Source organism: Tachyglossus aculeatus, chromosome 8 (assembly GCF_015852505.1).
Source record: "Tachyglossus aculeatus isolate mTacAcu1 chromosome 8, mTacAcu1.pri, whole genome shotgun sequence".
Lineage (NCBI taxonomy): Eukaryota > Metazoa > Chordata > Mammalia > Monotremata > Tachyglossidae > Tachyglossus > Tachyglossus aculeatus.
In genome coordinates, this window is record NC_052073.1 from 3,729,341 (window position 1) to 3,754,974 (window position 25,634).

At 50.2% G+C, this 25,634-nt stretch overlaps 1 protein-coding gene across 1 annotated transcript; it reads right to left on the reverse strand.

Annotated features, from left to right (window-relative positions):
* Positions 1–419: 419 nt before the first annotated feature.
* On the reverse strand, positions 420–24,608 carry AQP9 (aquaporin 9). Its single transcript, XM_038750436.1, has 6 exons — positions 24,204–24,608; positions 8,534–8,660; positions 7,957–8,094; positions 6,989–7,107; positions 5,567–5,784; positions 420–957 (listed from the first exon to the last, which is right to left on the reverse strand). Exons 1-6 carry the CDS (start codon positions 24,426–24,428, stop codon positions 786–788), a joined length of 999 nt encoding a protein of 332 aa, XP_038606364.1. The 5' UTR covers positions 24,429–24,608; the 3' UTR covers positions 420–785.
* Positions 24,609–25,634: the final 1,026 nt, after the last annotated feature.

The following is a 25,634-nucleotide window of genomic DNA, read 5'->3' on the forward strand; positions in this document are numbered from 1 at the left end:
CTCAAGAGGACAGCCGGGTTTCCACCTGGGGGAAATGGAGATCACCCGCCGTGCCTGGGAGCAAATCTGGAGCACCGTCTAGGGTTCGGACACTTTGCTCCTCCAGTGCCGCTAACCTTCTCACTTTGGACAAGCCACTTAACTTCTCTGGGCCTCAGTTACCTCATCTGTAAAATGGGGATTGACTGGGAGCCCCCCGTGGGGCAACCTGATCACCTTGTAACCTCCCCAGGGCTTAGAACAGTGCTTTGCACATAGTAAGTGCTTAATAAATGCCATTATTATTATTACGTACATATCTGTGATTTTATTTCTTTATATTGATGTCTGTTTGTTTTGATGTCTGTCTCCCCCCTCTAGACTGTGAGCTCAATGTGGGCAGGGATTGTCACTATCGCTGTATTGTACTTTCCCAAGTGCTTACTACAGTGCTCTGCACGCAGTAAGCCCTTAATAAATACGATTGAATGAATGAATGAAAGTTGGGAGTCTGTCTGGACAATGGATGGAATTCCGGGAGCTTCCGCTGGTGAGATGCCCCCCCAACCCCAGCCCCCCACCATCCACCCACCATGTTCCCGACAACGAGGGCCAACAAGTTGGCAGGCTGAGCCCCTTCCTCCCACTGGGCCCGGATCTTGGCGGGGCTTTGAGTTGGCCCGGTCCAGGGAGAGCTGGGGCTGGGATTCCAGGGAGACGGCAGGTCGGGACGGAGGGGCCCGATGCCTTTTCACAGTCCGGCCGGGGTCAGCCCCCCGGGGATTCTGGACGCCAGGGCCGTCGCCCTACATCATGACGCTGAGTTCGTATTTCTCCACCTTGGTCGTGACCTGTCCCTCCTGCTCCGCCTCCGGCCTGGGGAGCTGGATCGAGATGCACAGCTGGTAGACCAGCACACCCAAGACGGCTCCCACCATCGGCCCCACCACTGGGATCCACCAGAAGTGATTTCCGGCTCTGAAAGAGAGGAGGAAGAAGCAGGGAGGTGTGGGGAAGTGCGGGGGATCCCTGACAAAGGGATCCCCTTCCCCTCCGCCCAGCGGGGGTGTCTTTGCTGACCTCTTCAACCCCTGTCCTGCCCTCACCTCAGAGAGATGGTGGGGACATTCCCACCTGCTGAACTGAGACTTTCTTCTTCTCCTTCCCCTCCAGGTTTCCCCTAACTCCGGAAAAACATGTGCTTCCCCTCAGGTCACGAGGCTAATATGGACAAATTCTCCTCCGAGAGGCCCAACCTTACTCTGTGGATTGGGGAGGAGCACTTTGGGATGGGGAAGAGCATGTGGAGTGGGGAGGAGCCCTGTCGGGGGAGGGAGGAGCATTCTTGGGTAGTGCAGGGGCACTGAGTCATTTCACTTCTCTGGGCCTCGGTTCCCTCATCTGTCAAATGGGGATTAAGACTGTGAGCCCCACATGGGACAGGGACTCTGTCCAACCCGATTTGCCTTGTATCCACCCCAGTGCTTAGTACAGCGTCCGGCACGTAGTAAGCATTTGACGAATGTCACTATTATTATTATTGTTATTTCAATAGTGGGAGCAGGAAGGAGAGTGAGGTTACAACAGGGAGATGACAGTGGTGAGGATGATGGGAAATGTTATAAATCAATCAATCAATCAATCAATCGTATTTATTGAGCGCTTACTATGTGCAGAGCACTGTACTAAGCGCTTGGGAAGTACAAATTGGCAACATATAGAGACAGTCCCTACCCAACAGTGGGCTCACAGTCTTAAAGTCTATAAATTATTTCTTGATATAAATACCCATCTCCCCTTCTAGACTATAAACTCATTGTGGGCAGGGGACGCAACTACCAACTCTGTATGCTCTCAAATGCTTAGTACTGTGCTCGGCAAACCATAAATTCTACCGTCATGATGATGATAATAATGATGGTATTTGTTAAGCACTTATTAGGTGCCAAGCACTGTTCTAAGCACTGGGGTAGATACAAGGTAATCAGATTATCCCACGTGGGGCTCACAGTCTTAATTCCCATTTACAGATGAGGTAACTGAGGCACAGAGAAGTTAAGCTACCTGCCCAAATAATAATGGTGTTTGTTAAGCACTTGCTATGTGTCAAGCACAGTTCTAAGCACTGGGGTAGATATGAGTTAGGTTGAAAACAGTCCCTGAACCACCTGGGGCTGGAACTCTTATTGTGCAGATGAGGTAACTGAGGCACGGAGAAGTGAAGCGGCTTGCCCGAGGTCACAGAGCAGACAAGCGGAGGAGCTGGCACTAGAACCCAGATCCTTCTGACCCCCAGGCCTGGGCTCTAGCCACTAGGCCACAATGCTTCTCTAGTGATGATGATGATGATGATGGGAAGCTGCTCTGCCCCGAGGCCTGCACGGCTAGCCAGGATGACCCTCTCCTCCCCTGACCCGTCCGCCAGGCTCTGAAGTCTGGATTCCCTTAGGCTTGAAGCCAGGCTTCTTCCTGGCCTGGAAGGGCGGATTGTCCGGGTAATTGGGGTCAGAGAGTTGGGGGAAAGGTGGGATCCCTGCAGTCATTCATTCATTCAATCGTATTTATTAAGCACTTACTCCGTGCAGAGCACTGACCTAAGCGCTTGGGAAGTACAAGTTGGCAACATATAGAGACAGTCCCTACCCAACAACGGGCTCACAGTCTAGGAGACTGATCCTGGTCAGATTGCCGACTTGTCCTTCCCAAGCACTTATCATCATCATCATCATCATCAATCGTATTTATTGAGCGCTTACTATGTGCAGAGCACTGGACTAAGCGCTTGGGAAGTACAAATTGGCAACATATAGAGAACAGTCCCTATAGTCCAGTGCTCTGCACGCAGGAAGCGCTCAATAAATCCGACTGAATGGATGGATGAAAATCCCCCTTCCTGCTGGCCTGCGCTAGCCCGCCCTGGCCACCAGGTGGCACTGAGACCGCGCAGGAGAGAGAGACAGAGACAGCGAGAGACACAGAGAGACACAGAGAGACACAGAGAGATAGAGAGAGATCTCCAAGGAGACGGAGTAGAGTGGGACCACCTCGTTTTGATGTTCCCTCCCCTGGCCGCCTGAGGGCGCACTGAGACTTGGGGGCTCCAACTTGCCCCCCAAAGGACGGGCCTGCTCTCCCTATATATAATTATATATTATAAATAATATATATATATATATCATTCATTCATTCAATCGTATTTATTGAGCGCTTACTGTGTGCAGAGCACTGTACTAAGCGTTTGAAAATTACAAGTTATATTCCTGTTATCTCTCCCCCTCGTCCCCCTCTCCATCCCCCCCAATCTTACCTCCTTCCCTTCCCCACAGCACCTGTATATATGCATATATGTTTGTACATATTTATTACTCTATTTATTTATCTTGTACATATCTAATCTATTTATTTTTATTTTGTTAGTATGTTTGGTTTTGTTCTCTGTCTCCCCCTTTTATCATCATCATCATCAATCGTATTTATTGAGCGCTTACTGTGTGCAGAGCTTGGGAAGTACAAGTTGGCAACAGATAGAGACAGTCCCTACCCAATAGTGGGCTCACAGTCTAAAAGAGGGAGACAGAGAACAAAACCAAACGAGCCCACTGTTGGGTAGGGACTGTCTCTATATGTTGCCAACTTGGACTTCCCAAGCGCTTAGTACAGTGCTCTGCACACAGTAAGTGCTCAGTAAATACGATTGATTGATATTAACGGCTGTCTCCCCCTCTAGACTCGTTATGGCATTGTGGCTCAGTGGAAAGAGCACAGGCTTGGGAGTCAGGGGTCCTGGGTTCAAATCCCTGCTCCACCGCTTGTCAGCTGGGGTGGGTTTGGGCAAGTCATTTCACTTCTCTGGGCCTCAGTTCCCTCATCTGTCAAATGGGGATGAAGACTGTGAGCCCCACGTGGGACAACCTGATCACCTTATATCCTCCCTAGCGCTTAGAATAGTGCTTTGCACATAGTAAGCGCTCAGCAAATGCCATCATTATTATTATTGTTATTATTATTATGGGTAGGGAACGAGTCAGCTAATTCCGTTATATCGTACTCTCCCAAGCCCCCTTAGTTCACTTGGTACAATACTCTGCACATAAGAAGCACTCGATAAATACCATTGATTAATTGATTGCTTGGATAATAATAATAATAACTCTGGTATTTATTAAGTGCTCACTATGTGCCGGCCACTATACTAAGAGCTGGGGTGAATACAAGGAAATCAGGTTGAACACTGTCCCTGTCCTTCATAGGGCTCACAGTCTTAACCCCCATTTTACAGATGAGGTAACTGAGGCCCAGAGAAGTGAAGTGACTTCCCCAAGGCCACACAGCAGACAAGTGACCGAGCTGGGATTAGAACCCATGACCCTCTGACTCCCAAACCCACGCTCTATCCACTACACCATGGTTCTGTCTGTCTCTTGTTGCTGTCTCTGTGTCTCTGTGTCTCAGCCTGTCTCAGCAGCGTGGCTCAGTGGGAAAGAGCCCGGGCTTTGGAGTCAGAGGTCATGGGTTCAAATTCCCAGCTCCACCAATTGTCAGCTGTGTGACTCTGGGCACTTCTCTGTGCCTCAGTTCCCTCATCTGTAAAATGGGGATTAAGACTGTGAGCCCCCTGTGGGACAACCTAATCACCTTGTAACTTCCCCAGTGCTTAGAACAGTGCTCTGCACATAGTAAGTGCTTAATAAATGGCATTATTATTATTATTATTATTATTATTATTATTATTATTATTATTATTATCTCTGATCTGTTCTCTCTCTATACCTCCTCCGCTTGTCTCTGCATCTTGTCTGCCGGACTCTGTCTCTGTCTCTGGTCCAGTTCAGCTCCCCAGTTAGGCCTTGGGGTGGTGTCATCCCCCCTCCTAAGGCAGGGGTCCGGCCCCGCCCGGGTCTGAGCATCCCTTCCTGTGTCCTCCCACTCCCAACCCACTACCCAGAACCTGAATCACAAAAGTTTTGGTTCCTTTTTCACCCTCCTGAGACAATTTCCCAGTTAACGGGAAGGAAGGGGTGTGGGGGATTTGGGGGCGGGGGTGGAAGGAGCTGATTCAGCGTTAGGCCATTTTTCGGGGGTGCAGGGGTGCGAAGAGCTGACTCAGAGCCTGTGGGGCAGTGGGGAACCCCTCCCCTGCAGGAGTTAGGGGAGGAGGGAGCACAGAGCCTCTGCTCTGGCTGAGTCTCAACGGTCGGGGGGATGCTCCACTCAGGGGTTGGGATCAGGACCGGGTTAGGACCAGGGTTGGGGCTTGGAGGACTGTAGGCCTGAGAGGACTGTGGGAGGAGAGGAGATGTCTACACCTCCTCAACAGAGAGAGACACCAGCTCCTCAATCCCTGCCCCCTCCCTACTCCTCCGTCCCTAACGGGTCCTTCCCTGCTTGCCTCCTCACCTTCCTCCCTGTCTACAGGCCACTCTCTACCTCCCTGCCTTCCTCTGTGTCCCTGTCTTCCTCCTTGCCTGCCTCCCTCCCTGCCTCTCTGCCTGTTGGGCCCCTCTCTGCCTCTCAGCCTTCCTCCTTGCCGGCCTCCCTGCTTGCCTCCCTCAGACCCTTCGTCCCCCCACCATGGGCAGGTACTCACGTGAAGACCTCCAACCCCCACCCGGCCACAGCGGTGAAGACCCTGGGGCCCAGGTCTCGGGCCGGGTTCATGGCGCAGCCGCTGTTCAGCCCCAGGGAGCACGCGAGGGCAACGATGAGCAGCCCGATGACCGCCGGCTCCAGGCCCCTGGGCACCCCCAGGTTCCTGGTGTCGAAGATGGCTAAGATTACCAGGATCAGGAACGTGGTGGACGCCACCTGGGTGGGGGCAGGGGAGAAGGGGTGAGCTGGGCCCCGGGGACGGGGCGGGGGGATAGGGCTGGGCGAGTCAGTGTTGAGCGGTGAGGAAAGAAAGGCACAGGGAAACTAGTCTTAGGATGCAGCAGGAAAGACTTCGGGTTGACTTAAGGAAGGACTTCCTGATTCTTGGGTGGGATGGTGGAGAAGAGGTTCCCAAAGGAAGCTGTGGAGATCCAGGCTGGAAAAAACAAGATATCTCCCCCTGGCCGGAATGCCCTCCCTCCGCACATCCGCCAAGCTAGCTCTCTTCCTCCCTTCCAAGCCCTACTGAGAGCTCACCTCCTCCAGGAGGCCTTCCCACACTGAGCCCCCTTTTTCCTCTCCCCCTCCCCGTCCCCACTGTCCCATCTCCTTCCTCTCCCCAGAGCACCTGTATATATGTTTGTACAGATTTTTTACTCTATTTATTCTACTTGTACATATTTACTATTCTATTTATTTTGTCAGTGATGTGCATCTAGCTTTACTTCTATTTATTCTGATGACTTGACACCTGACCACATGTTTTGTTTTGTTGTCTGTCTCCCCCTTCTAGACTGTGAGCCCGTTGTTGGGTAGGGACCGTCTCTATATGTTGCCAACTTGTACTTCCCAAGCGCCTAGTCCAGTGCTCTGCACACAGTAAGCGCTCAATAAATACGATTGAATGAATGAGTGAATGAATCCACCCATGCTCCTCCCCATTAGACTAGGAGCCCCACGAGGGACAGGGACTTTTTAGACTGTGAGCCCACTGTTGGGTAGGGACTGTCTCTATGTGTTGCCAACTTGTACTTCCCGAGCGCTTAGTACAGTGCTCTGCACACAGTAAGCGCTCAATAAATACGATTGATAATGACAGGGACTGTGTCCGATCTGATAGTCTCATGTCTATCTTAGCGCTTACTACAGTGCTTGTCACATAGTAAGTGCTTAACCACTCTTTTCTGTTCGGGCTGGAGGAAGGGGATTGAGTCTGACGGCCTCTCAGGGTCCTTGGCAGTCCAGGGGGTTGGGATTCGTCCCCTTCCACCCCCCGAGGCCAAGGGGCTTGTTAACAGCTGGACGGACGGATGGACAACAAAGACGTTGTTGTGGATAACCCAGTTTTGGGTGAGAGGAAAGAGCTGCCACAGGACCCTCCTGCCCACCTCCTCCTTCCCTCCACTTCACCCACACATACTTGGTCCACAAATGCGTTTGCCAAGGACAGATACCCGGCTGGATAGGTGGCAAAGATGAAGGCCGTGGCATTTTCTCCTGTGATGAGTAGCTCTCCCCCGGCAAAGGCCATGAGGGCATCTGCGGGAGAAAGAGCTCCACCCCTGAGTGCCCTGCCCATCCTTCCTCCACCCTGAGTGCCCAGCCCATCTCCCCCCACCCCAAAGTGCCCTGCCCACCCACATCCTGCCCCCCCAGAGTCTGCATCGCTAACAGAGCTTCCCACTGACCCATCCTCCGGGCAAGGATCAGGGGTGCCAACTCCCTACATGGGGAGGGGGTGGGACCTGGAAGGGACTGAGGGTGAGGGGAAGGTGGAGACCTTCCACTGCTACCTCTGCCAACTTCCATGATTGCCAAAATACCCAAACGCTGGGTGGGCCTTGGTGGCTTTTCCTACCCACCGTAGCCCAGGTAGACCAGTCCATACTGCCTTCTCCCAACCCCACTGGTGGAAGTGGGAATGTTCCCCCCACCCCCACCCTTGTGGGGTACCCTGAGCCGGTCAACAGTGGGAGTTTCTGGGGCAACTGGAGGCCTGTAATCCTGGTAACTCCCATCATGCATACCAGCTCCAGGATGGGTCCCAGCAACTACTATGCTACCTCCTGTCATTCCTCCTCTTCCAGGGAGCCTTCCCCAATTGGTCCCCACCCCCGGCCTCGGGATTGCATGTCTCAACTCCCCACCCACTACCCTGCAGCTCCCCAGAGGCCGAGGGCAGTCTGGTGTGGAGTCAAGAAGGATCCGGGGGGAGAGAACAGCCCCCCGCCCAGGTGAGGAGGGGGAGCTAGAGACCCCATCATCATCATCATCAATCGTATTTATTGAGCGCTTACTATGTGCAGAGCACTGTACTAAGCGCTTGGGAAGTACAAATTGGCAACATATAGAGACAGTCCCATCGCCCCCGGGCAGGTCCCGTCTCACCATAGTAGATGCCAAAGAGCAGGGCGGCCCCGGTGAAAGCCCCGAGAAACTGGGCCACCATGTAGAACGGCAGCTTGAGCCACGTCATCCGGCCGGAGAGGCACATGGCGAAGGACACGGCAGGGTTGATGTGGCCACCTGGGAGGGAGATCGGAGCGGGGGGTGGGGGCGGAGAGGGGGTTCTTGAGTCAGTGGACCCCGGCGGAGTGGTAGGGAGGAGGGGGAAGGCCGAGGAGGGGCTCAGAATAAGAGCCTTGGCCTGGCCAACATCAAGGATCGAACCACCGATGGAGCAAACTCGGGGTCAAAGGTCAACTTTCGAGGCAGGGTGGCCCAGTAGCCCCTCAAGCACTTACACTCTTATCCTTAGGCTCTGCCCCCTCCCCTTTCTGTAATTTATCCTTAGGTCTCTGGGCTCCTGGAGCTTCAGAAGAGCCAAACACAAGGTTTGGCTTTTAATCCCCAAACTGGGGGAGGGTGCGAGTCAAAGTCAGAGTTGGGGGGGGGGGGGGGGGGGTCTGTGCAGGGGGAGAACGGGGGTGGGGCAGGGGAATGGAGAAAGGGAAGAGTCACTTACCGGACATGCCCCCGGCCACATAAATGGCCATGACCACGGCCATGGCAAAGCCAACATTGATAGTCACTATGCTGCCCAGCTGCCCCCGGCTGAGGACGGCTTGGGCCACGGACCCACATCCGAGCACCTGGACCGAAGCAGAAGACCGTTCAGCCATTAGTTTTTGGGGGGTTTTATGACATTTGTTAAGCACTTACTATGTTCCAGGCACTGTACTAAGCGCTGGGATACCTACAAACTAATCAGGTTGGACACAGTCCCTGTCCTATGTGGGGCTCACAATTTTAATCTCCATTTTTCAGATGAGGTCACTGAGGCCCAGAGAAGTGAAGTGACTTGTCCAAGGTCACACAGCAGACAAGTGACAGAGCCTAGGCCCCTGCTCTATCCACTAGGCCACGCTGCTCTTCTCGTCTCTCTACCTTGAAGCCTCCACTAAAAGGACACCTTCTCCTTCCCTCTCCTGGTCTCACTCCCCCCTCCACCCCACCCAAACCACAACTTTCCACCCTCTTCTTATGCTCACCCCACTCCCACGTCACGTACTTATCTTTCTGCTCCATTACTTCCTCGCATCTGCAGTTTATTTTTGGGTCTGTCTCCCCAGACAGACTGTAAGTTCCTGTAAGGATCATGTCTTCTAACCCTAGCATACTCTACCAAGTGCTTAGTACAGTGCCCGGCACACGGGAGACTGTAAACTTCTTGAGGGCAAGGATTGGCCTACTAACACCATTGTACTCTATCAAGTGCTTAGTGTGAGTGTGTTAGAATGACAGTGAGTGTGTTTGTGGGGGGTGAATGTGCAATTTGTCTGCTGTGTGGCCTTGGGCAAGTTACTTCACTTCTCTGTGCCTCAGTTCCCTCATCTGTAAAATGGGGATTGAGACTGTAAGCCCCACATAGGACAGGGACTGTGTTTAACACAATTTGCCTCTATTTACCCCAGGGAATGTACAATTGGGGGTGTTGATGTGCGAGAGTGTTGTAGTAACAATGAGTACACAGATGAGATGGAGGAGTGGGCAACCAGTGTATGTTTGTGACTATGAGAGACAGGGTGGGGGATGATAGAGAAGAAGCGTGGCTCAGTGGAAAAAGCCCGGGCTTTGGAGTCGGAGGTCATGGGTTCGAATCCCGGCTCCACCACATGCCTGCTGTGTGACCTTGGGCAAGTCACTTAACTTCTCTAAGCCTCAGTTACCTCATCTGTAAAATGGGGATTAAGACTGTGAGCCCCACGTGGGACAACCTGATCACCTTGTATCCCCCCCCAGCGCTTAGAACAGTGCTTTGCACATAGTAAGCACTTAACAAATGCCATTATTATTATTATTGTGATTTTATCGTGGGAGGGTGTAAATGTGTGTGAACGTGTGAATCCATTAGAGTGAGAGTACGCTTGTGTGCATGAGCCTGGTGGTGAGTGTGTGTGAATGTGGAAGAGCAAGTTTGGGTGGCTGCTGTTGTGTAACTGCGAGGTGTGAACGGCGAAAGGTATAGAGGACAGAGTTTGGGAGGGAGATGGAGGTGGGAATGAGGATCAGGGAAGGGGGAGATGGGAAAACTGGGAGAGGAGGGCAAGGATGGATTTCTCTCTCCCTCTTTCCCCTCTCTCCCTCTCCCCTGTCCTCCCTCCATCCCTCTCTCAGTTTCCCCGTCTCCTCCTTTCCTGCCCCCTTGCCTGTCCCTCCCTGAGGCTCCACCTTCATCATCATCAATCGTATTTATTGAGCGCTTACTGTGTGCAGAGCACTGTACTAAGCGCTTAATGTACTAAGCCATGCCCAGAGTGCACCCCCAACAACGCAGCTCCACCACTTGTCTGCTCTGTTGCCTTGGGCAAGTCGCTTCACTTCTCTTTGCCTCAGTTTCCCCATCTGTAAAATGGGGATTGAAACTGTGAGCCCCACACAGGACAGGGACTGTGTTCCACACAATTTGCCTCTCTCTACCTCAGCGCTTAGTACAGTGCCTGACACATAGTAACTGCTCAACAAATACCACTGTTACTATTATTATCATCATTACCTCGTCTGTAAAATGGGGTTTAACTGTGAGCCCCATGTGGCTCTATTTATTTACTCTATTTATTTTATTTGTACATGTTTATTCTATTAATTTTATTTTGTTAATATGTTTCGTTTTGTTCTCTGTCTCCCCCTTCTAGACTGTGAGCCCACTGTTGGGTAGGGATCATCTCTATACGTTGCCAACTTGTACTTCCCAAGCGCTTAGTACAGTGCTCTGCACACAGTAAACGCTCAATAAATACGATTGAATGAATGAATATTATTATTATTCTCTTGGCCTCAGTTCCTTCATCTGTAAAAAGGGGATTGAGGTGTAAGCCCCACATAGGACAGGGACTGTGTCTGACATGATTTGCCTATATCCACCCCAGCGTTTAGTACATTGCCTGGCACCCAGTACGCTCTTAACAAATACTATTATTGTTATTATTATAATTATTATCGGGGAGTCATGTTTCCCTCTAGACGGTAAGCTTGCTTTGGGCAGGGAATGTGTCTGTTTATTGTTATACTCTCCCAATCGCTTAATGCCCTGCTTTGCACATAGTAAGTGGCCAACTTTCCGGCGGTCCGGAGGGCTGCCCCTTCTCGGCCCACTTCATCAATCAATCAATCAATCAATCGTATTTATTGAGCGCTTACTGTGTGCAGAGCACTGTACTAAGCGCTTGGGAAGTACAAGCTGGCAACATATAGAGACAGTCCCTACCCAACAGTGGGCTCACAGTCTAGAAGGGGGAGACAGAAACCAAAACCAAACATACTAACAAAATAAAATAAATAGAATAGATAGGTACAAGTAAAATAAATAAATAAATAAGGTAATAAATATGTACAAACATATATACATATATACAGGTGCTGTGGGGAAGGGAAGGAGGTAAGATGGGGGGGATGGAGAGGGGGACGAGGGGGAGAGGAAGGAAGGGGCTCAGTCTGGGAAGGCCTCCTGGAGGAGATGAGCTCTCAGTAGGGCCTTGAAGGGAGGAAGAGAGCGAGCTTGGCAGATGGGCAGAGGGAGGCCATTCCAGGCCCGGGGGAGGACGTGGGCCGGGGGTCGATGGCGGGACAGGAAGGCTGAGTAGCTGCGAATGAGGTTGTCGTTAATGTAACTTGGTGATAACAAGGCCCTTTTTCCCGGGGTGGGAGTGGGGGGAGTCAGTCAGGACCAGACCGGGAAGGGAGGTTGGGGGGCACTATAAGGAAGGTCGCTTAAGTGGGTGGGGGTGGAAGCAGGGGGCGTCTATGGCGGTGCTCGGAGGAGAGGAGCCTTCCGGAAGCAGCGGGGGCCACGCGGTGTGATGGCGGGAGGGCGGACCTCTCGGGAACGGAGTCCCGGGCGTCTATGGCGTCTATTGATGATGTCATCATCATCAATCATATTTATTGAGCGCTTACTGTGTGCAGAGCACTGTACTAAGTGCTTGGGAAGTACAAGTTGGCAACATATAGAGGCAGTCCCTATCCAACAGTGGGCTCACAATCTAAAAGTCACTTCCTTCCCTCCTCCAGCCTTACCCTGACTCCTCCGGCCCTGCCTACATGGGCCTCCTCTGGCCTCCCGGCCCTTCGGGGCCTTGACGCTCTTGGAAAAGTGTCAATGATACTGTGCAGTGCCTCCTCTCTCCCCTCCTTTTCCCTCCAGCTACACCTCCCCCGTCCATCCGGCTGCTGCCCCTGGCAGACCTGTGCTTCCTTGCGGCACCCGGGGGACCCCGGCCAGAACCGGAGATGGGAAGGGGGGAGATCTGCCCAACCCAGCAGAGAGGGATTTCTCTCTCTTTCTGCGTCTCCCAACTCTCTGTCTCCATCTCTCTCTCTGCTACTGTCTGTCCCCCACAGGAGAAAGGAATGCAAAAAATCATCAAAGAGGCAGAGGTGGGGCTGGGGGCGAGGAACTCTCTGTTCCCCCTAAATAAGCCCCTTTCCCTCCTGCCACCTGAAGCCACGCAGACGTGACCCTGACCCCCGGGACTTCTGGTCTGGGCCTACATCTTCTCTCTCCCAGAAAGGGTTCACAGTTGGCCTGTCGGCACACCAATCTTCTTCCAAAATACGGCCAGGTTTCTGGGAAGCGGGCGGTCAGGGGTCGAGCGTCAGACCCAGAGGGTGGGGGAAGGAGTCGGGAGGGATGTCTCCAGAGACGAGAGCATGGAGTTCTTTTAAAACTACCTTCTGGGCAATTAAGCTTTTTCCAGCCAGAACGAAAAGTAGCCACCCTGATCCGAGATGACAAACTCATCAGGCAGGACATTTTCCTAGACACTCCCGTGTGTGATTAAGGATGGATGGAACATTCAACCCTCCCTCCATCCCTGACTTTCCCTTTCCCCACAGTGACCCGGGCCTGGACCATCCCATATCCCAACTCTCTTCCCCAGTGACCCAGCACAAACCATCCACTACCCTTCTAGACTGTAAGCTCACTGTGGGCAGAGAATGTGTCTGTTTATTGTTGAATTGTACTCTCCCAAGCCCTTAGTGTAGTGCTCTGCACACAGGAAGTGCTCAATAAATACGATTGAATGAATGAATGAATGAATGCATACCCCCAACTCTTCCCTCTCCATCCCTGAGTCTCCCCCAGTGACCCAGCATGGACCACCCAATATTCCCAACTCTGGGGAACTCTGGGGAAGCAGCGTGGCTTAGTGGAAAGAGCACAGGTTTGGGAGTCAGAGGTCGTGGGTGCTAATCCCAGCTCTGCCACTTGTCAGCTGTGTGACTTTGAGCAAGTCACTTTAACTTCTCTGTGCCTCAGTTAACTCATCTGTCAAATGGGGCTTGAGACTGCATGGGGCAGCCTGATTACCTTGTATCTACTCCAGGGATTAGAACAGTGCTTGGCACATAGTAAGCGCCTAACAAATACCATTATTATTATTTACTCTTCCTTCTCCATCCCTGATTCTCCCTCAGTGACCCAGCACAAACCATCCAACACCCCTGACTCTCCCCTGGAAGAGGCCCACAGTGAGATAACCAGAGGGGCTCTCCCCTCCTCCTCCTTTCCAACTTATAATAATGATACTAATGGTATTTGTTAAGCGCTTACTATGTGCCAAGCACTGTTCTAAGCGCTGGAATAGTTGTGAGGTAATCAGGTTGTCCCAAGTGGGGCTCACAGTCGTAATCCCCATTTTCCAGATGAGGTAACTGAGGCGTAGAGAAGTGAAGTGGCTTGCCCAACACACACCAGATAAGTGGCGGAGCAGGATTAGAACCCACCACCTCTGACTCCCAAGCCTGTGCCGTTTCCATTGAGCCATGCTGCTTCTCTACCAAGGTGCCTGAAACAAGAGAGGCATCTCACCCTTCTCCCTGTGTTCGGGAAGGGGCTGGGGCAGGGAAACGGTTGACTGTAATTTAGGTTTTGATGAGATTGCAGATAATAGTAATAATGATGGCATTTTTTAAGCCTCTTCTACTACTACTACTATTACTACTACTACTACTACTACTACTACTACTACTACTAATGATGGCATTTATTAAGCGCTTACTATGTGCAAAGCACTGTTCTAAGCTCTGGGGAGGTTACAAAGTGATCCGGTTGTCCCACGGGGGGCTCACAGTCTGAATCCCCATTTTACAGATGAGGGAACTGAGGTCCAGAGAAGTTAAGTGACTTGCCCAAAATCACACAGCTGACAATGGGCAGAGCTGGAATCTGAACCCATGACCTCTGATTGCAAAGCCCGCGCTCTTTCCACTGAGCCACGCTGCTTCTCAACTATGTGCCAAGCACTGTTCTAAGCGCTGATCTCAGCCTCTCGGATCACAGCTTCTTCCCCTTTCCAGCTCCTGGTCCTTCCTGAGTCCCTCCTCCTGTTTCCTGCTGCCGGACACGGTTGGATCGGCTGCAATCTGATCTGGGTTCCTCGCCTCACTGGGGCCCAGGAAGTCTTGGGGAGTGGTGGGGAAGGTGCAGGGGAAGCCTGAGGATCTTACAATAATAATAATAATAATAATAATAATAATAATAATAATGGCATTTTTGTGAGCCCACTTTTGGGTAGGGACTGTCTCTATATGTTGCCAACTTGTACTTCCCAAGTGCTTAGTACAGTGCTCTGCACACAATAAGTGCTCAATAAATACAATTGACTGATTGATTAAGCACTTACTCTGTGCAAAGCACTGTTCTAAGCGCTGGGGGAGATACAAGGTGATCAGGTTGTCCCACGTGGGGCTCACAGTCTTAATCCCCATTTTACAGATGAGGTCACTGAGGCCCAGAGAAGTTAAGTGACTTGCCCAAAGTCACACAGCTGACAAGTGGTGGAGCTGGGATTAGAACCCACGACCTCTGACTCCCAAGCCCGGGCTCTTTCCACTGAGCCACGCTGCTTCTCTAGTATAGCTATAATTCGATTTATTCTGATAGTATTGATACCTGTCTACTTGTTTTGTTTTGTTGTCTGTCTCCCCCTTCTAGACTGTGAGCCCGTTGTTGGGTATGGGCCGTCTCTATATGTTGCCGATTTGTATTTTCCAAGCGCTTAGTACTGTGCTCTGCACACAGTAAGCGTTCAATAAATATGATTGAGTGAATGAATGAATGGCTGCAGTCCCCTCACTCACTGGTGACTCCCAGAGTCCGGGGAACCTGCTCTGTCCCTGGGCCGGAGGGGTGGACAGGTCGACTAAGTCAGAGTCCACCCCAGGCCAGTGGGATTCAAGGGGAAGTGGGGGCAGAGTCACCTTTGTAACCTGTGCTGGAATGAACCTTGAAGGGTCATCTAGTCCCTCCCCCTGCCTCCGGGCAGGACTCCTCACCCTGGGCTTCAAGGCTGTCCATCCCCTGGCCCCCTCCTACCTCACCTCCCTTCTCTCCTTCTACAGCCCAGCCCGCACCCTCTGCTCCTCCACCGCTGATCTCCTCCCCGTACCTCGCTCTCGCCTGTCCCGCCATCGACCCCCGGCCCACGTCATCCCCCGCCCCTGGAATGCCCTGCTCCCTCTGCCCATCCGCCAAGCTAGCTCTCTTCCTCCCTTCAAGGCCCTGCTGAGAGCTCACCTCCTCCAGGAGGCCTTCCCAGACTGAGCCCCTTCCTTCCTCTCCCCCTCGTCCCCCTCTCCGTCCCCCCCCATCTTACCTCCTTCCCTTCCCCACAGCACCTGTATATATGTATATATGTTTGTACATATTTTTTACTCTATTTATTTATTTATTTATTTTATTTGTACATATCTATTCTATTTATTTTATTTTGTTAGTACGTTTGGTTTTGTTCTCTGTCTCCCCCTTTTAGACTGTGAGCCCACTGTTGGGTAGGGACTGTCTCTATATGTTGCCAATTTGTACTTCCCAAGCGCTTAGTACAGTGCTCTGCACATAGTAAGCGCTCAATAAATACAATTGATGATGATGATGACCGACCCACCCCCTCCCAGCCAGACAGGACTTCTTCACCCAGAAGGGACTCTCATTTCCCAGTGGATAGAGCATGCACCTGGGCGTCAGAGGGACCTGGTCTGCCACTTGTCTGCTGTATATATGTATATATGTTTGTACATATTTATTACTCTATTTATTTATTTATTTTAGTTGTACATATCTATTCTATTTATTTTATTTTGTTAGTATGTTTGGTTTTGTTCTCTGTCTCCCCCTTTTAGACTGTGAGCCCACTGTCGGGTAGGGACTGTCTCTCTATGTTGCCAACTTGGACTTCCCAAGCGCTTAGTACAGTGCTCTGCACACAGTAAGAGCTCAATAAATACGATTGATGATGATGATGATGCTGCGAGACCTAGGACAGGTCAGTTCACTTTTCTGGACCTCAGTTACCTCATCTGTAAAACAGGGGTTTAAGCTGTGAGCCCCATGTGGGACAGGGACTGTGTCCGACCTGATGACCTTGTATCTACCCCACTGCTTAGAACAATGCTTGACATATTAACAAACACTATTATTATTATTAATAATGTCTCTGATCTAAATCCTTCCCACTGCAGTTAGAGGCCGATTTCTTTTGCCTGGATAGAGGTGGGAGGATGGATGGCCGCCGACCAGGTCTCCCCGCCTTCCATTCGCCCCCTCGATACACCTCAGACAGTGCCTTGGCCGGTTTTTCTCTTTTTCTCTCCAACAACACCAATCCCACTCCCTCTTGTCCCCACCTGGGCCAGGACCGGCCAGGCCTGTTGCCCCAGGAGGCTCCCATCCACGCGTCCCTCTAACTCCGAGTGATCCCCTGGCCAAGATTCCCACTTCTTGGGTCTCCAGCGGTTTCCCAGAGCCCCCCAGGGGAATTCAGGCCAAGCACACAGGCCGAAAGCCAGGAGTCCCAAGTTCCAGCCCTGCAGCACGGCTTACTGCGTAGAGCAAGGGCTTCGGAGTCACAAGATGTGGGTTCTAATCCCGGCCCCGCCGCTTGTTGGCTGCGTGACCTCAGGCAAGTCACTTCACTTCTCTGTGCCTCAGTTACCTCATCTGTAAAATGGGGATTGAGATCATGTGGCTCAGTGGCAAGAGCCCGGGCTTTGGAGTCAGAGGTCATGGGTTCAAATCCTGGCTCTGCCAATTGTCAGTTGTGTGACTTCGGGCAAGTCACTTCACTTCTCTGTGCCTCAGTGACCTCATCTGTCAAATGGGGATTAAAACTGTGAGCCCCCCCCCGTGGGGACTTGGGAGTCAGAGGTCATGGGTTCAAATCCCGGCTCCAGCAGTTGTCAGCTGTGTGACCTTGGGCAAGTCACTTCACTTCTCTGGGCCTCAGTTCCCTCATCTGTCAAATGGGTATGAAGACTGTGAGCCCCCCGTGGGACAACCTGATCACCTTGTATCCTCCCCGGTGTTTAGAACAGTGCTTTGCACATAGTAAGCGCTTAGCAAATACCATCATTATTATTATTATCCCCCTGCATCCCCACCCTCCCCCTCCCTTCTTTCATTCCCCTGCCCCCTCCCCTCCAATCCCACCCCTTTCTTCCCCCTTCCCCCACCCCCATTCCCACCCTCCCCTCTTTTATCCCCCTTCCCCTTCTCCATCCCCCCATCCTCTATATATACCTGTATATATGTATATATGTTTGTACATATTTATTACTCTATTTTACTTGTACATATTCTATTTATTTTATTTTGTTAATATGTTTTGTTTTGTCATCTGTCTCCCCCTTCTAGACTGTAAACCCACTGTTGGGTAGGGACCATCTCTATATGTTGCCAACATGTACTTCCCAAGCGCTTAGTACAGTGCTCTGCACACAGTAAGCGCTTAATAAATTCGATTGAATGAATGAATGAATGAATGACAACCTAATCACCTTGTAACCTCTCCAGCGCTTAGAACAGTGCTTTGCACATAGTAAGCGCTTAATAAATACCATTATTATTATTATTATTATTATCATCTACCCCAGTGTTTAGTACAGAGCCTGGCACATAGTAAGCCCTTAACAAATACCATCATTATTATTATCATTCTCCACGCCCCAGCTCTAAAATGGGGATTAAAACTGCGAGTCCCATGTGGGACAGGTACTGTGTCCAACTTGATTACTTTGTATCTATTCCATCATCATCATCATCAATCGTATTTATTGAATGCTTACTATGTGCAGAGCACTGTACTAAGCGCTTGGGTAGTACAAATTGGCAACGTATAGAGACAGTCCCTACCCAACAGTGGGCTCACAGTCTAAAAGGGTGAGACAGAGAACAAAACCAAACATACTAACAAAATAAAATAAATAGAATAGATATGGACAAGTAAAATAAATAGAGTAATAAATATGTACAAACATATATACATATATACAGGTATACATATATACAGGTGCTTAGTGTATATTCCATGTATTTCAGTGCTTAGGGTAGTGCTTGGCACACAGTAAGTGCTTAATAAATGTCATAATTAATATTATTATTACCCCTTAGGACTGTTGGGACGATATAATGGGATCACCGATGTGAAAACGCTTTGGAAAAGTAATCGTGCTATGCTGGAGGGGCGTTATGATTACCAAACCTTTATTCACCCGGCCCTTGAGAGTCCAAGGGCATGGTGGGAAGGCTAGAAAATGTTTGGGACAGTTCTAGTAAAGTGGGAAGGAGAAGCAGCAAATCAACCCATAGAAAACAGAGCTGAGAGTCAGAAGACCTGGGTTCTAATCCCAGCTCCACCGTGTGTCACTTCACTTCTCTGGGCCTCAGATTCCTCATCTGTAAAATGGGGATCCAATACCCATTCTCCCTCCCTTGTAGACTGTGAGCCCCATGCAGGACAGAGACTGGGTGGAACGTGATAGGATTGTGTCTTCCCCAGTGCTTAGCACAGAGTAGTGGAAAGAGCACAGGCTGGGAGTCAGAGGACATGGGCTCTAATCCTCGCTCTGCCACATGTCTGCTGTGTGACCTTGGGCAAGTCACTTCACTTCTCCCTGCCTCAGTGCCCTCATCTGTGAAATGGGGATCAAGACAGAGTCCCATGTGGAACAGGGACTCTCTCCAACCTGGTTACCTTATATCTACCCCAGTGCTTAGAACAGAGCTTGGCACATCATCATCATCATCAATCATATTTATCGAGCACTTACTGTGTGCAGAGCACTGTACTAAGCGCTTGGGAAGTACAAGTTGGCAACATATAGAGACAGTCCCTACCCAACAGTGGGCTCACAGTCTAAAAGATACATAGAAAACATAGAAAGAAAACATAGAAAGCACTTAATGCCATGGTTATTATTATTAGCAGTAGTAAGCGCTTAACAGATACCGCAGTGAATGTAATTTCGGTTTGGCTCAGAGGGGACTGGAGGAGCTGTGCAGAAGCAGCCCTTGACCCCATCGATTGACCCAAAGTTACAAACAACAGTCCCCGCTCCTGGCCTGACTGAAAATACCACCGGGCAACTTCAAAAGGAATCGACCTGTTTTGGAGGGCTTTCACCCCTGATTCTGGGAAGACAGACTCCCAGAGCAGTTGGGCTTGGGGGGGACGGTGGGAGTGGTGGCACCCGGCTGCCTCATAATAATAATAATGATGATGGCATTCATTAAGCGCTTATTATGTGCATAGCACTGTTCTAAGCACTGGGGAGGTTGCTAGGTGATCAGGTTGTCCCACTGGGGGCTCACAGTCTTCATCCCCGTTTTACAGAGGAGGGAACTGAGGCCCAGAGAAGTGAAGTGACTTGCCCAAAGTCACCCAGCTGACAATTGGCGGAGCCGGGATTTGAACGCATGACCTCTGACTCCAAAGCCCGGGCTCTTTCCACTGAGCCACGCTGCTTCTCCATCCTTCCCATCCAAGGCGGGATGGTGCTCTCAGCCCCACAGCTCCACGAGGAATTATGAAACCCGCGTTCGTTGGGAGTTTCTCTCATTTCCTCCTTTGTTTTTTCCTGGGTAATATTGGGTAATTCCGTTTGCCTCACTTTTCTGAACTTTAGTCGTCTTGTGAAACCCAAATGAGGCCCTCTACCCACCACCTTCTGGCAGCTGTAGGTTGCCCTTCGCCTTCACCCTCTCTGAGTTGGGCACAACCCGGATCCCGGCTACCGGGATCAGGGAAGGACTCTCCCTTCTCCAAGGTCAGGTACCATGTTGTATTTATTGAACTCTTACTTTGTGCCGAGCACTGTAATAATAATAATAATAATAATTTTGGTATTTGTTAAGCACTTACTGTGTGCCAAGCACTGTTCTAAGCACTGGGGGAGTTACAAGGTAATCAGGTTGTCCCACGTGGGGCTCACAGTCTTAATCAGAAGCAGGAGAAGCAGCGTGGCTCAGTGGAAAGAGCACGGGCTTTGGAGTCAGAGGGCATGGGTTCAAATCCCAGCTCCGCCAACTGTCAGCTGTGTGACTTTGGGCACGTCACTTAATTTCTCTGTGCCTCAGTTCCCACATCTGTAAAATGGGGATTAAAACTGCGAGCCCCCCGTGGGACAACCTGATCACCTCGTAATCTCCCCAGTGCTTAGAACAGTGCTTTGCACATAGTAAGCACTTAACAAATACCATTATTACTATTATTTATTATTATTAATCCCCATTTTCCTGTATAAACAGGTCCCATGTGTTTGGGAGTGAACGCGTGCGGGCCTACATGGGTGTCATGATGGCCTCCTCCATGCCCCAGGCCCCTCATCGTGTGCAGCCTTGGCGATGTTCTCCGTTCACCCCTAAATAAGCCCTTTTCCCTCCTGCCAACTGCAGTCACGTGGACATCACCCAGATCCCTGGGAGTTCTGGTCTGGTCTGCCTGGGTTCTGAGAGACAGGAGGAGATAGAAATATAAAGAGGTGAGATAAATAATAATAACTGTGGTATTTGTTAAGTGCTACTATGTGCCCAGCACTGTATGAAGCACTGGAGTAGATACAAGATAATCAAGTCCCACATGGGAGTCACAGTCTAAGCAGGAGGGAGGACAGGAATTCAATCCCCATTTTGCAGATGAGGGAACTGAGGCACAGAGATGCTAAACGAGTTCGTACAGCAGGTAAGTGGTGGAGTCGGCATTAGAACCCAGGTTCTCTGACTCCCAGCCCTGTCCTCTTTCCACTAGGCCACACTGCTTCTCGGAGAGAGACAGACAGAAATAAACTGAGAGATGCAAGTAGATAAGCAGAGGTAGATGGAGACAAGGGGAGAGAGAGGTGTAATAATAATAATAATAATTAATAATTTTGGTATTTGTTAAGTACTTACTATGTGCCAAGCACTGTTCTAAGTGCTGGGGGAGATACAAAGGAATCAGGTTATCCCACATGAGGCTCACAGTCTTAATCCCCATTTTTCAGATGAGGTAACTGAGGCACAGAGAAGTTATGTGTAGAGAGACAGGGACAGAAAGAATGAGAAAGGGGTGGGAAAGACCTAATGAGATAGAGACAGGCAGAATTAAAGGGAGGTAGAGAGACAGAGAGGGATATAATAATGATGGCAATTGTTAAGCGCTTACTATGTGCGAAGCACTGTTCTAAGCACTGGGGGGATACAAGGTGATCAGGTTGTCCCTCGTGGGGCTCACAGTCTTCATCGCCATATTACAGATGAGGGAACTGAGGCCCAGAGAAGTGAAGTGACTTGCCCAAAGTCACACAGCTGACGAGTGGCGGAGCCGGGATTAGAACCCATGATCTCTGACTCCCAAGTGACTCCACTGAGCCACGCTGCTTCTCCAGTAAAAGGTAGACAGAGACAGAGAGGTCAGGTGATGAATCAATGGTATTTATTGAGCGCTTACAATCAATCAATCAATCAATCGTATTTATTGAGCGCGTACTATGTGCAGAGCACTGTACTAAGCGCTTGGGAAGTACAGATTGGCAACACATAGAGACAGTCCCTACCCAACAGTGGGCTCACAGTCTAAAAGAGTGGGCTCACAGTCTAAAAGCTTGCAGTGTGCAGAGCACTCTGCTAAACGCTTGGGAGAGTATAATAGAACAGAGTTGGTAGACAGATTCCCTGTCTACAACGAGGGAATCATCATCATCATCATCATCAATCGTATTTATTGAGTGCTTACTGTGTGCAGAGAACTGTACTAAGCGCTTGGAAAGTAAGCCTACCCAACAGTGGGCTCAATGATGTAGTGGGACAGTCAGTCAGTCAATCATACTTATTGAGAGCTTATTGTGGGCAGAGCACTGTACTAAGTGCCTGGGAGACTATGATAAAATAGTATGACAGACACATTCCCTACCCGGAGATGGATGGAGAGGGAGACAGAAGTAGATGGAGAAAGAGAGATGTTACGAGATAGACCTCTCACTGTGCCTCCATCTCGTCTATCTTGACTGAGCCCCTTCCTTCCTCTCCCCCTCGCCCCCCTCTCCATCCACCTATCTTACCTCCTTTCCTTCCCCACAGCACCTGTATATATGTATATATGTTTGTACATATTTATTACTCTATTTATTTATTTATTTTACTTGTACATTCCGTTTATTTTATTTTGTTAGTATGTTTGGTTTTGTTCTCTGTCTCCCCCTTCTAGACTGCGAGCCCACTGTTGGGTAGGGACTGTCTCTATATGTTGCCAGTTTGTACTTCCCAAGCGCTTAGTACAGTGCTCTGCACACAGTAAGCGCTCAATAAATACGATTGATGATGATGATGATGACTGTCTCTATATGTTGCCAACTTGTACTTCCCAAGCGCTTAGTACAGTGCTCTGCACACAGTAAGCGCTCAATAAATAAGATTGATTGATTGATTGGTTGACAGACAATTCCTCGCCCCCACTTCAAAGCCTTATTGAAGGCACATCTCCTCCAGGAGGCCTTCCCAGACTAAGCCACCCTTTCCTTTTCTCTCACTCCCTTCTGCGTCGCCCTGACTCGCTCCCTTTATTCATCTCCCTTTTAGACTGTGAGCCCACTGTTGGGTAGGCACTGTCTCTATATGTTGCCAATTTGTACTTCCCAAGCGCTTAGTACAGTGCTCTGCACATAGTAAGCACTCAATAAATACGATTGATGATGATGGTGATGATGATGATCTCCCCTCCCAGCCCCACAGCACTTACGTCCATATCTGTCATTCTTTATATTAATGTCTGTCTCCCCGTCTAGACTGTAAGTTCGCTGTGGGCAGGACATGTGTCTGTTTATTATTGTATTGTACTCTCCCTTAGTACAGCACTCTGCACACAGTTAAGAGCTCAAAAAATATTATTAAATGAGTGAAAAGAAAGAGAGCCATGGAGAGGCAGAGGCCTCACAGAAGTCATGGGTTCTAATCCTGGCTCCACCACTTATCAGCTGTGTGACTTTGGGCAAGTCACTTAGCTTCTCTGTGCCTCAGTTACCTCATCTGTCAAATGGGGATTAAGATCGTGAGCCCCACCTGGGACAATCTGATTACCTTGTATCTACCCCAGTGCTTAGAACTGTGCTTGGCACATAGTAAGTGCTTAACCAAAACCATCATCATTATTATTGGCTGCCTTCTGATACTGATCGGGAAGGGAAGACCATTCAATTGCACTTATTAATGATAATAACAGTAATTGTGGTATGTGTTAAGTGCTTATTGTGTGCCACGAGAAGCAGCATGGGTCAGTGGAAAAGAGCATGGGCTTTGGAGTCAGAGGTCATGGGTTCAAATCCCTGCTACGCCAATTGTCAGTAATGTGACAACTTCTCTGGGCCTCAGTTACCTCATCTGTAAAATGGGTATTAAGACTGTGAGCCCCCCCGTGGGACAACATGATCACCTTGTAACCTCCCAGTGCTTAGAACAGTGCTTTGCACATAGTAAGTGCTTAATAAATGCCATTATTATTATTTTTATTATAAACACACAGTACTAAGCACTGGGCTGGACACAAGCAAATTGTGTTGGACACAATCCCTGTCCCACATGGGGCTCAGAGTCTCAATCCCCATTTTACAGATGAGGTAACTGAGGCCCGGGGAAGTGAAGTGACATGCCCAAAGTCACACGGTAGACAAGAGGCGGAGGCGGGATTAGAATCTGTGATTTTCTGACTCCCATGCCCGTGCTCTATCCACTATGCCATGCTGCTTCTCTTTTTATTGAGCGCTTACTGTATTCAGAGCACTGTACTAAGCATTTAGGAGAGTACAATATGGCAATAAACAGACACATTCCCTGCCCACCTCCCCCCAAGCCCCCTGGGATGGACAGGAGGACCATGGGCGCCACTTACGATGAGGATGAGGGTCCCCAGGAACTCAGAGAGACTCTCCTTCGCCAGGCGGCTCTTGAGGACGAGCTTCTCCTTGAAAGTCCTCTTGCTCTTCCCCTCCGAGTCCTGCATGGTGCCCCCCGTCCGCTCCCTTCCCAGGACCAGCTGGGGACTCTGCTGTTCCTCCTCGCTCCCCTTTGAACTCTGACACCTTCCTTCGCCCATGGGCAGCGGAGGTTTTGACATCTGCTCACAGATGTATCGAGCCCGCCCGCAACACGGACTGTTCAAACATCGCCCCGACAAGGTCGGCCTCCATCGCCTCTGCTACGGTTTTGGCCCCCCGGTCCTCGGGGGTGTGGCCCCCGGCCTGCACCCCCAGACCCAGGTTAGGGGGGAGGGAGGGCAGATGAACCAATCCTGGTGTTTTCTGAGTAACGCGCTCCCTTTCTCTTTTTCAGGAGACAAGAAAAAATACGCTGAGGCTGAACCGGAGGCTGTGGGCATCCGTCCAAGACAGATTTGACGTGTTTCACAACCGCCAGCCTCTCTATGCAGAAATGGGAGGCTTGTGGGGGCGGGGGGCGGTTTGGATCACAGAGTAGAATGAACAGTTCTCTCGGCCACAGCGTAAATATTCTCTGAAGGAGACCATCCTTCTTTGGTCAGTCAACCAATAGTACTGATTGATAATAACACTAATAATAATGGTACTTGTTTAGCGCTTCCTATGTGCCAACTGCTGAGGTGGGTATGAGCTAATCAGTTTGGACACAGTCCCTGTCCCATGTGGGGCTCACAGTCTTAATCCCCATTTTACAGAGGAGGTAACTGAGGCCCAGAGAAGTTAGGTGACATTCCCAGGGTCACACGGCACACGTGTGGTGGAGCCGGGATTAGAACCCAGGTCCTTCTGATTCCCAGGCCCGGTCTCTACCCACAAAGCCATGCTACTTCACTACTTGAGCGCCTGCTGAGTACTGAGCACTGTACTAGTCGCTTGGGGGAGTATGATAGAGTTACTAGGCAGGGCACTCTGCTCTCGTGGAACCTCCGGTCTAGCTGGCTCAGCTTCATTGTCTTTCCATAGCCAGAGACAGATAAAATGATTGGATAATAGCTGAAAGACCCCATCAGGTAATAATAATGATGGCATTCATTAAGTGCTTACCATGCACTGAAAACTGTACTGAGTGTTGGGTGGATCCAGTGAGAAGCAGCGTGGCCTAGAGGAATCAATCAATCAATCAGTTGTATGTATTGAACACCTACTGTGTGCAGAGCCCTTTATTAAGTGCTTGGAAGAGTAATAATAATGATGGTCTTTGTTAAGCGCTTACTATGTGCCAAGCACTGTTCTAAGCACTGGAGTAGATACTAGGTAATCAGGTTGTCCCACGTGGGGCTCACAGTCTTCATCCCCATATTACAGATGAGGTAATTGAGGCACAG

Bases quoted from the DNA above. Each gene is read 5' to 3' on its own strand.
- AQP9 (XM_038750436.1), bottom strand. From the start codon at position 24,428: ATGTCAAAACCTCCGCTGCCCATGGGCGAAGGAAGGTGTCAGAGTTCA. The intron at 8,095-8,533 runs GTAAGTGACTCT...TCTCCCTCCCAG, and splicing joins TGTGGCCGGGGGCATGTCCG to GTGGCCACATCAACCCTGCC. The intron at 7,108-7,956 runs GTGAGACGGGAC...TTTCTCCCGCAG, and splicing joins GCTCTTTGGCATCTACTATG to ATGCCCTCATGGCCTTTGCC.